The following is a 12014-nucleotide window of genomic DNA, read 5'->3' as shown; positions in this document are numbered from 1 at the left end:
TGAGGGAGGTGAGGCCCAAGGAGAACTCGGGTCTCCGGCCTCCGAGTACCAAATCTTCCCAGGGGACCGATCAGAAATCTGAGAAAAGATAAGCTACAGGGCTTCCCTGGTGGCGCAGTGGTTGAGAGTCTGCCTGACAATGCAGGGGACGCGGGTTCGAGCCCTGGTCTGGGAAGATCCCACATGCCGCGGAGCAACTGGGCCCGTGAGCCACAACTACTGAGCCTGCGCGTCTGGAGCCTGTGCTCCGCAACAAGAGAGGCCACGATGGTGAGAGGCTCGCGCACCGCGATGAGGAGTGGCCCCCACTTGCCGCAACTAGAGAAAGCCCTCGCACAGAAACGAAGACCCAACACAGCCATGAATAGATAAATAAATAAATTAAAAAAAAAATTAAAATCTAAAAAAAAAGATAAGCTGCAGCCTTTTTTGGCAACACACATACCCTGGAAGCGTGTCCTAAAACTAATACTTCTGAAAGTGCGGTATACACGCTCTTCTTTCCTGGCTCGGTCAGGACACACAGACCCTCCCAAGTCATGATTACCTGATACAAAGGCGTACAGATGCTATCGATCCACTCCAGTTGCAACCGAGGCAGCTCGTCCTTCCGGTTCCGATCAAATATAGCCTAGAATGGGGGAGGAGAAGCTTGCTTTATTACACTGGAGTCTTTTACAGGCGCTTTGTCAAACACTTTGCCACAATGATCCGATTTTTACCAACTGAACACTTCACAAACCACAATCAATCTTTACACGTACTTTCTTTTCCTTTATCTATGATGAGAAATAAAGTATTTTCACCTCTTTTTATGAGATTTGTAAATGAATTTATTTGAACTTTATAGCACGCAACTCCTTGGGGCCAAAATCTGTCTTCAGTTATAGGTAACTGCCACTAAATCAAGCCATCAGGTGACTGGGAATTGGGTACAAGTCAAAGGAAGGGGAAGTGTTTTTTTGCTAGAAAAATAGTGCAGGCTTTTATTTTTATAGCGAGAGAGGGTGGGATAGATTGGAAAAGATCCTTAAAAGCAATTTCATTTTAAATAGAAACTATTTGTATTATTTTTTCAGGGTGGGGACAATTTTGTGTTTCTCAATAAGGTCCTGTTGTGAATAAATTCCTAAATTTTTACCTATCACTGGATGGATGATGGGGGCAGGTACCCATTCTCTCCGCATTCCCAGCCTTTAAACGTTATGATATTATAATGTTCAGAAAATTTAGAGAAAAAGAAGTGACATATTCTGTTGGGCAGACATAAAAAGAAAATCAGTTGGAATTGGATGGCTGAGATAGAGTCCTCGGACAAACACTGCCCGTTCTACGCCAGTGAGACTGTCCCTCCTTTTATTCCTAAGGAGTAAGGCCAGGGTCTAAGAAGCAACCCTGCCCTGCCTATGGTCTTACAGTAGGTTTCGTCTTTCCTCTAAATAAAATGTGGCATCCACATCATTTTGGCGTTCACACAGGTCGTGAGGGCAGATTCATAACATCTCCTTGGTTCAGATATGTTGAGAAATCCTGCATCCTTCAGACTTAGGAACGAGGGTGGGAGTGGGTGGGGCCCAAATCACTAGCTGCTGAGGTCACAGAAGATAGAAGGGCACCGCTGAGGTCACAGAAGATAGAAGGGCGCTGCTGAGGTCACAGAAGATAGAAGGGTGCCGCTGAGGTCACAGAAGATAGAAGGGCGCCGCTGAGGAAAATACCTCCAAATTAGGGAGGAGGTCACCGTCTCCTAGGGGCTCTGCTCATCCTTGATTGTAAGGTGAAATGTAAATATCAGGAAGGAGGACTAGGCATTTGGAGAAGACTCTGAAATACGCTGGAGGAAGGGCTGGTTCTTGTGAACTGCATGAATCTTGGTCCAAAATGTTCCTTTAAAAAATATTACTCTGTTTTATCCTCTCTAGCTCTCATTGTTATCTGAGATTTTTAAATTTATTTAATGACTCTGTTTCTGGTGCATAGTATATAGTTATGTATTTTTTTTAATTCACTGGTTTAATTCACTGGTATATTCACAATTAGCTGTGCAACCATTACCACAGTCAATTTTTTTTAAAATAAATTTATTTATTTATTTATTTATTTTTATTTTTGGCTGTGTTGAGTCTTCATTGCTGCCCGCGGGCTTTCTCTAGTTGCTGCGAGTGGAGGCTGCTCTTCGTTGCGGTGCACGGGCTTCTCATTGCGGTGGCTTCTCTTGTTGTGGAGCACGGGCTCTAGGCGCACAGGCTTCAGTAGTTGTGGCACATGGGCTTAGCTGCTCTGCGGCATGTGAGATCTTCCAGGACCAGGGCTCGAACCTGTGTCTCCTGCATTGGCAGGTGGATTCTTAACCACTGCGCCACCCGGGAAGTCCAACCACAGTCAATTTTAGAACATTTTTATCACCCCAAGGAAAAAAAAATCACATATCAATTAGCAGTCACTCTTCATTCTTCCTCAAACCCCCCAAGACATAGGCAGCCACTAATTCACTCTCTATCTCTATGGATTTGCTTATTCTGCACATTTCATGGAATCATATGATATGTGGTATTTTGTGACCAGCTTCTTTCGCCTAGCATAATGTTTTCAAGGTTCACCCGTGTAAGCATGCATCAGCACTTCAATCACTTTTATTGCCAAATGATATTCCCTTGTATCATTATTGTATACCATATTTTATTTATCCACTCATCAGTAGATGGACATTTGGGTTGTTTCGACTTTTTTGGATATTATATATAATGCTACAACAAACATTCAAGTTTTTGTGTGGATGTATGTTTTCATTTCTCTTGGGGCTATACCTAGAGGTAGAATTGCTGGCCAAATGGTAACTCTAATGCTTAATGTTTTGAGGAACTGCCAAACTGTTTTCCAAAGCAGCTGCATCATTTAAATTCCCATCAGCAATGTAAAAAAAGTTCCAATTTCTCCACATCCTTGCCAACTCTTGTTATTGTCTTTTTGATTATAGTCATCTTAGTGGGTGTGAAGTGGTATATCACTGTGGTTTTGATTTGTATTTCCCTGATGACTAATGATTTTGAACATTTTTTTTCATGTGCTTATTGGCCATTTATATATGTTCTTTAGGGGAATGTTTATTCAGATCCTTTACCCATTTAAAAAATTGGGTTGTCTTTCTATTGTTGAGTTGCAATAGTTGTTATATATTCTAGATACTAGGCCCATATCAGATATATGCTTTGTGAATAATTTTTCCCATTCTGTGAGTTGTCTTTTCACTTTCTTGATAGTGTCCTTCAGCACACAAAGTTTTAAGTTTTGATGACGTCCAATTTCTCTATTTTATCTTTTGTTTGTTGTGCTTTTGGTATCATATCTAAGACACCATTGCCAAATCCAATCCAGAAGATTTATATCTTGCTTTCTTCTAAGAGTTTTATAGTTTTAGCTCTAACATTTAGGTCTATGATACATTTTGAGTTTATTTTAGGCTATGGTGAGAGATAGGGTCCATCTTCATCTGCATGTGATATCCCGTTGTCCCTGTGCCATTTGGTGAAAAGATTATTTTTCCCCCATTGCATTATCTTGGCACCCTTGCCAAAAATCAGTTGACCATAACTGTAAGGGGTCATTTCTGGACTAGTCACTTATTAACAAATGTTTGATGAGTGTGTGAGATACCACTTTGTCTTGTGTTTTCCCTTTACAGAATTTTGCATCTTGTAATTGATTATTGGCGATTATTTATTTAATGTCTACATTTCCCACCAGTTGACAAGCTTCTTGAGGGAGGGAAGATGGTGCCTTGCTCATGGCTGGATGCACTGTGTCCAGCTTCATGCTTGATACTTGAAGGTGTTCAAGCATGTGCTATTAACTGACTCACTGCTTCCAGTATTAATCTGGATGTTGCCCAGATTAGCCTTTGTCTTCATGAAGTTACTCTGGTGACCTTTAGGACTATGACACCTGAAAGGGCTCTTGGACAATTTTATTCCTAAATATCATGGAATAATGGGCACAGCAGGTGTCCAACCTGGGTGTGTGCATTTCCAGACAGTTCTGGAAAAGCACTAATGTGGGATAGCCCTGCCACAGCAGTTAGGCCTGAGGAGGTAGTCATCAGCCGTGTTAAGTAGGCTTTTGTGGGGAGAGAGCAGCACTTACAGCTATGTATCCACCACAAAATTAATTTCATTTATGTCTCCAGAAAAACCCTTACCTGAGCCTACAAAAGTTCCCCTTAGTGCTGCACCACTGCACCTGCCAGCTTGCCAATGCTGTCACTTGACTCATATTTTTTTCATTTAATTAAATAACCTGTGGTTTTGCTGCATTGTAAACTCTTCAGAGGAGGCCTCTGAAACAGTTTTTTAAAGAGGAGAAAAGCTTTTATTTGAAAATAGATATACATATAGCAGACAGAAATTTGAGTTGTGCTACATTTTACACATTAACTATGTATCCCAATCTAGTATCTGTATTTTATAACCAAATTTGGTGACATCACCAAAGAAGAACAAAGGGATGTGTTGAAAACAGTATAAATAGATATTGCTTTGGAAACTAAAATAATTGATGGCTGTTTTAACTTATGTAGTCTTTCTGACCTTTGTAGGTAAACAACAAATAAAGAATAGTCAAAATTAGTAAGTCTGTGAGTTCTTTAAGCTAGGAGCCAGTTCTGCTGCTTTTCCTTGTCTTTAAATGTCAGCAAAGACAGGTGTTTTAAAACTTGAAGAGCTTATAAATAACTCCAAATATTCAAAACTGAGTTGATTTGAATCCTCATAAACAGACACTCTTGACAATTAACACATTCCTTGAGCTGCAATGAATCTTCTGTGCTGTGACAGGCTTTAGAATATTCTGGACCATTCTTTGAGTCGTTGGGTGATATGTTTGAAGCTACCCATTCATTAAGAATAAAGAGGCCGCCCTCTCCTTGAGGGTGGTGACTGAGGCATTTATGTCTTTGTCTCCTGATGAGTAAAAACAGAATCATCCTTAGCCTACAGTAAGCATACTCAAATAATAATTGAATGGATGAATCCAATCTAAATAGCATTTCAATCAGCAGAACTTAGTTCCCCAGATGCAACTTTTCATTTTGCAAAAAAGGAAAAGAAACAGAGACTTGATCTGCTTTTGGGATTTTGGAAAGTTCAAAATTGGAAAGTAAAATCCAGAATATCCATTATTTACTGCACCTGCCTGTTCTAGCCCATCAAGGCTGGACAGCTTGCTTGCCTTTAATTTTCTTCTGTATTTCTGTTTCAAAGTAGCCACTGACTACATATGAAATGCCAGCCCTAGGCTTTGAGTTATTCAAATACTACTCTGCGATCCTCCCTTGCGCCTACTTCTCCCACTGTGGGAGTACAGGAAATGCTTGTTAAGTAGATCAGCCCTGTTAATCAGAAAACTGGGAATAAGAGTGTTTAGCATCTAAGTTCAACTAAAGCTTTAAACTTTCAAGAGTGCTTCCTTAAATCCATTCTCTGTCTTTCCCATTTTCAAGGTGTGATTTGAAGTTATTTTTGAAAATGTCATTCGAAAGGGTAAATACGTCATAAGAAAAGGAAGAACTTACTGAAGGAGTGAGTTTGAGTTCTGCTCTCTCCCGATCTCCTTGTTCAAAGAACTCGCTGGTTACAAGTTCAGCCACCTGAAACACAGAAATATTTAAATTGACAGGTATGTGTAATTCATCACGAGACACAGAAGTTATTTCTGGCTTATGTGTATGGTAGTTATCTTCAAGACAGACAATCATTTAAAAAGCTTATGAGTAAGTATATTAACCTTTTGTGTTTGAAGGTATTATAGAATTTAATCAATGAAACTGATTTCCTTTTAATCAGAAGAACTTGTGCAATGTTTTTTTATTTATTTTTGTTGAAATAAGAGTTGAAGTACAGTTGCAATGTATCCTTAGACACATGCCGATAGACCATCTCTGACAGTAGAGCTTATATATACACATGAAGCACAAGGTTGCCACCTTCAAAGCAGGAAATGTTCTTATCCAGAAAAATGAAGCAAATAATAACCTAATAATAACTGATGTTATTATAATATATTATTATACTATATTTGTAATAATAATTCAGCCAACTTTCGGTTGTTTCTGTGCAGATTCTTTACTTTGTTGCATACTTGTATTTTAGTTTGGTTTCATCTTGCCGTACAAAAACTCCTTAACCATATCACCCTACCAGTATTTATGTACACTCTGGAACGGATAAACCCGGGGCCCACCCCTTACTTCCTACAGTAGCCACCACTCAAGGGGCAGAACTAATGCTAGATTCACTGTTCATACCAGACTTTTACAGTATGTTATGATATAGTCTGAAGAATGTGATTTGGTCTTCAGGCTGTCTCAATCCATGTACTAAATAACAGTGTTTATTTATGGTGGGTTCTAGTTGGTACAGCACAATGGAATGGCTGTTCTACCCCAAACCACAGAGATTTTTTCCAAAGTAAGGACACATATTCTTCTACTTTTCATCCATTAGTGTGGATGGTCAGAAGCTACTGATCATGGTCAAGCTTGCAGAGATTTTCTTCTTCCCCAAGCCCTGTGCTTCTACTGATAGTTTTATGGGAAGCAAACTGACGTAACAGATAAGTGCTGAATGGGTGTTTTCAACAACACTATGATGTACATCTAGGGTATCTCTGAGCGTGAACTAGCTGGATTACAAAATATTGGAAGAGCAGAAAAGAAATACCAGACAATGTGATGGCAAGAAGATCTGGATCCCCAGACTAATTTTTCTCTATTCCAGGCTCTTGTAAAGATGAGGTTTGTAGGTCTGGCAAAGGTTAGAGTGGTTTAATTTTGGTCAAGTGCAGAGAATCAAGATAATTTACCTAAAGTATATCTCTCAGGAGATTTGTCAACCATAAATGGTAACCATTGCCAAAACTTAACAACAACATCTAACACCCACACACACATCTGAGAGTAGCAAGTGTGCAGTCATTTATTAAAAAATAGAATGGCCAGTTCAGATTTTAAACATTTTAAAAATTCAACAGCATAAAACCAGTTGGAACTGACTCAATTTTTCTAGGCCCTGGTTCACTTCTCTCTCCCCAGTCTCTGCCACTGCCTTTCACTTTAGCACTCCAGGCCTCTCTCATTGGTCTCTGGCCTTCCTTTTGAGAAGAAATGGTCCCCTAAGGACCTGGCCTCATTATTCAGTTCCCAGAACTCTCCCTCAGAATCCTCTGAGGTGGATCTTTTGCACTAAAGAATGCATGTGTGCATATCAGGTCACCCCGAGGTGGGAGTCCTGCAGAGGTCAGTAGCCCCTGGAAAGCAAAGAAATTAAAACAAACTCCTTTTCCTTGAGCTTTCTAAAGTGGTCTTGGGTATTTCCCCTGTGCTTCTTTCACAGCTCAACTTGTACCACTGTTTCATTTGTACTTAAAATCCCAATCAGGAATATTAAGTGGCTCCTGATTGAATTTTTTATTAAAAAAGGAAATTGAGATGCTAATCAGGCCTTGGGGGCTGACTGGGGAAACCCACATGCCTAGAGTCATGTGTGTGAGGAAGGCAAAGTGAAATAGACACCAGTGAGAAAACATTTTGAAAGGGAATTAAAAAAAAATCAACATCCAGGAAATTGGAAATATATTTCTATTCTTAAAATGTTTCTATTGCTTTTGTCTAACTGTTTCCTAAAATCCTATTAGAAGTGAGTAAGGTTTTGAAAATACCTAACCTATTCAATTCAGATACAAATGCAAATGAGATCTACAGTTTAGAGTTGTGACAAGACTTCTGATGGAAACATTTGGAAAAAGATGGTTTTGTGTTTTATTTCCCTGACCTCATGAGTTTCTGCACTGGTCGGCAGAAGTTCAAATCCTAAAAATAAAATAATATTTATATCAGTGACCAAGAAGACCACCTACAAGTGGCCACTGGGCCTCTTTGTTCTATAATCTCAATGCGGAAACTTTTTTCCTTTCAAGTACTTGGGTCACTTTCTGGCTCCCACGTGGGCTGCTGCTCCTGTAGTTGTGACATGCATTTCACTGGGGTCCTGAAGGCCCTGGCAGATCATCCCTCATCTACCCCCTTTCTAATCTTCTTTATTTTTCCCCCAGTTCCCCTAACTTTCTCCTACTCTCCACTACCTTCCACCCCTATCACAGGGGCCACTCTCAATACTACACTTTTTCCCACTACCTGGAAGAGCCACTTACATATTCTCTGCAGTTTATTCCCAAACTTTACTGTCAGGGAGGCCTTTCCACACTGGGGAAGGGAAGGGTGGGCAGAGATGTAGAAATAAGCAACGCAACCACACAAGTCCTTCACCATAACCTGCTTTATGTAACTTCAAGCATGTCACACTAAAACGAAAACCAAGGCATTGGAAGAGAGCTATTCATTGGAGGAGAGTCTATAGGAAAACTGCACCACCTGCACTGAACTGTGATGTGAGCAAGACATAAACTTTCATTTGTGCTAAGCAACTAAAATTTGAGATTATATTTGTTACTGCAGCAAAGCCTAGCTTAGCCTTGACTAACAAAAATTGGTATGGAAGTGAGGTAGTGCTATTAAACAGAAAGGAAGGGAAGGAAGGGAGAGAGAAAGGGAAAGGAAGGAAGAAAAGAAAGAAAGGAAAGACCCTAAAATATGTGGCATCGTCTTGGGGGCCAGGTATTTATAGAACAGTGAGGTTGTTAGAAGCTATGAGGATGACGATCCATGTTACACAGTGGCAAAATATTTTGTACAGTCCTCGTGGAAATAAAGCAAACAATGTACCCAATGGATTTACAGCCTTAGGGGAAGAGGCTGGAAAACAAAGTTAACAGCATGTGATGGTTGCTGTTGACTGTTTTGCTAGGTATTGTGAGAAGTGAGCTCAGGAAAGGGTTGGCAGGTCTATAACCAGGAATGAAAGGGAATAGAGAAAAATCACAAATTCAGGGTCTTGTAGGGATAGAATATGAAGCTGCTTCTTAATCCCAAACTGTGAAAATAAAAATTGAGATACACTTTGAATGACAAAGGCTGATCAAGACTCAGCCTTGCAACAAGAATCAAATTGAAGGTGTGGCCAGTAACACATAGTTAACAACTATGAATGAAATAGGTGGCACACACAACATCCTTTTAGTTAGACAAAATGGCCCAGAAAAATGATTTAACTACATGCTTTCCTCACTGGTGCCAAATACTAGGGCCCAAATACTAGGAATTAACTGTTGAGAGAGGAAGAAAGATGTATGTATGCTATATTTCCTTGTTCCTGAATATAAGGAAGCAAAGAAATACAGTAGATCTAAGAAGGCTGTATAGAATCTAACTGTGGATGTGGTTATTAGCAAATGGAAATGACTGGAATCAAAGACCTAAGAAGGTGACTAAATGTGCCAAAAAACCCCACAAGCCTTTGACTATTTAAAACTTAAAACAAGCCTTGGGTCTTCAACCTTCTTTAGGGGGGAAGCAGGCTGAGAAAGCTGCTTGGCCTTTGAATCTAGCCAAGGAGGATAATCGAAAAGGAATAATTTCCTAGGGTGGATCTAAAGGCCATGGAAAATATTGAATTGGGCAGCATCTCCCTGAGAATCAGGGCCCACCACAGAGTAGAAGGCCCTCCCAGAGAATGCCCAGTGGGATTTTGGAATTGCTGTGGACCCCTAACTGCCAAATATTGCCATCTCTTCCCTTTCTAAATGGGATTGTCATAATGAGTATTTTGTGGAGTGGGTGTTATGTGCTGCATTTTGGGTGTGTGTGGGTCTTTAGTTCATCTTTAGTTTAATCTTTACAGACCTGCTGTAGAGATTAGCACATATCACCCAGAGATCCTGGACTTCCAGCTTAATATCACAACTGATGGGATATTTGGGTCAACTCCCTTGGAGTGGGGGGAATGAGTATATTTTGCCTGGAGGAAGGAGAGTGAATCACATTTTTGGTGATTAGAAGGGCAAACTGTGGTAGTCATGTTTTCACCAACTATTTCTGGCTTTCTACTTTCTGGGCACATGGAAGGATGGGCACTTCCTTGCTGGGTGGGGTCATGTGACCAAGTTCTGGCCAGTGAATTGCAGGGGGGGATAGCATTTAACTTCCAGTGTAAGACCCACCCGGGCCTCTGCTGGAATGATCCAGACAGTAGCTGCTCCCTCAGCCCCAGTCCAGGATGAGGACAGAGGCGCCAGCCAAGCCGAGGCACATGCCTCCAGGTGATGTGTTGGTTTAAAACACTGAGATTTTGAGCTTAGTGATAACATAGCCCATTCTGCCAACACACTTGCATCATTTAAAAATGCTGATTGGTGCCTCCTGTGTAAGAAAGCATAAAACACTAAGAATGAAGGCTTTGGAACCTCATCTGCTAGGATTTGAATTCCTCCCTCGCTCCACCACTTACCAGCTATACACCTCAGGCTACGTATCCTTTCTAAGCCTCATTTTTCCCATTGGTGAAATAAGAATAATCATCGTATTAGTTTCCTAGTGCTGTCATAAATTACCACAAATTTGGTGGCTTAAAGCAACAGAAATGTATTCTCTCAAAGTTCTGGAGGCCAGGAGTTCCATATCAGTTCACTGGACAGAAATCAAGGTGTTGGTAGGGCCATGCTCCCTCTGGAGGCTCTAGGGGAGAATCTGTACTTTGCCTCTTCCAGTTTCTGGTGGCTGCCAGCATCCTTTTCTGCCTGTGGCCACATCACTCCAATCTCTGCCTTGTCTTCACACACCTTCTCCTCTTCTGAATGTGCCACCTCCCTGTGCCTCTCTCTTACAAGGACACTTGTGATTGAATTTAAGGCCTACCTGGGTAATCCAGGTAATGATGATGATAATGATAAAGATGGTCCTTAACTTAATCACATCTGCAAAGACCCTGTTTCCTTCTAAGGAAAAACCATTTACAGGTTCCAGGGATTAGGACCTGATATCTTTGGGTTGCCATTATTCAGCCCACTACAGTCACAATACCCACCTCAGAGGATTTTTGAGGATTAAATGATATAATACTTATAAAGCAGTCATTTAACATTAGTTATTTAGTCAATAAATATTAGTTTTTTATTGTTATATGAATGTATCTTATTTTCCCTTAAATGTCGAGTCTCAGGGTACCAAGCTATCATTTTAGACCCTGCAGCCCATCCAGTAGGTGCCTCATAAAACCAAAAGAGCTATTAACCAAATACTATCAAGGTAATCAAGGATCTTAAGTTGGGTAGCTATGGGATTAAAAACTATTCTAGCTCTAGAGCTAACACTTTTGGGCAGTGAAACCAGATAGGTGGTAAAGGCATTACATTTGGGATACAAATTAAATTAGATACTGCACATTTTGGCCAAAGAGCCCTCTGATCTCTAAATAGACTTTAAAGAAAAAGAAAAATAGAAATTCCTTTTTATCCTTGTTTTTTTTTTTTCTTCAGATGTGAAAAACTGGACCTTGTACTAAAACACGGTTACTTATTCAAGAACACTACGTATGAAACTCCTGCCTTAAGAAATGGTCAAGGTGTTATTTGGATTTAGTGCATTAAAAAAAAATCTTACAGAGTCAGAAATATTATTTCTCAGTGGAAGCACGATAAAGAAAGGCTGGGCAATAAACCGTCGCCCTAAACCTCCTGCTATTTTTTACACCACGTTAATACTGATGCAAATTGACTCGGGTTTCAGTGCCTGGTAGACAGGGCTCTGGGAATACTGTCCCCCCCAGTCCCTCCTCGGCTGAGCCCTGCCATTAATCACCACTCGCCTGTCTGGAGATCTCCCACGGTTTGGTCACGGCTCCAAGGTCACAGGCTGTCATTAACATTGATCTGAAAAATAGAACCAAACAAAACAGCCTGAATAATCTTTTGTTGCATTCCTAAACAAACCCGTCCTAGATACAAAAATAAATAAAATGGGACCACGGCCAGCTTACATCTTCTTTTCCTCAACAAGGGCAGCACTGTTTATAGACCCATGTTTAGCACCTCCATCATGCGGCCGCACTACTTCGGAAGACAAAGCTCGC

The 12014-nt window shown here is 40.6% G+C and overlaps 1 protein-coding gene across 1 annotated transcript in view; it reads right to left on the bottom strand.

Moving 5' to 3' along the window:
• PDE11A (phosphodiesterase 11A) overlaps positions 1-12014 on the bottom strand; it is a 423005-nt gene that overhangs the window by 28324 nt on the left and 382667 nt on the right. Inside the window, exons 17-19 of the mRNA XM_082395677.1 lie at positions 11751-11814; positions 5567-5641; positions 548-631 (exon numbers count right to left, since the gene is read on the bottom strand). Coding sequence (XP_082251803.1) covers positions 548-631; positions 5567-5641; positions 11751-11814 — 223 coding nt within the window. The remainder of the gene's footprint in view (positions 1-547; positions 632-5566; positions 5642-11750; positions 11815-12014) is intronic.

The sequence above is a fragment of the Balaenoptera borealis genome (assembly GCF_965194805.1).
Source record: "Balaenoptera borealis genome assembly, chromosome: 6".
In the NCBI taxonomy this organism is placed as follows: Eukaryota; Metazoa; Chordata; class Mammalia; order Artiodactyla; family Balaenopteridae; genus Balaenoptera; species Balaenoptera borealis.
Note: the sequence above shows the minus strand (reverse complement) of the source record. Positions and strands in the feature narration are given on the sequence as shown.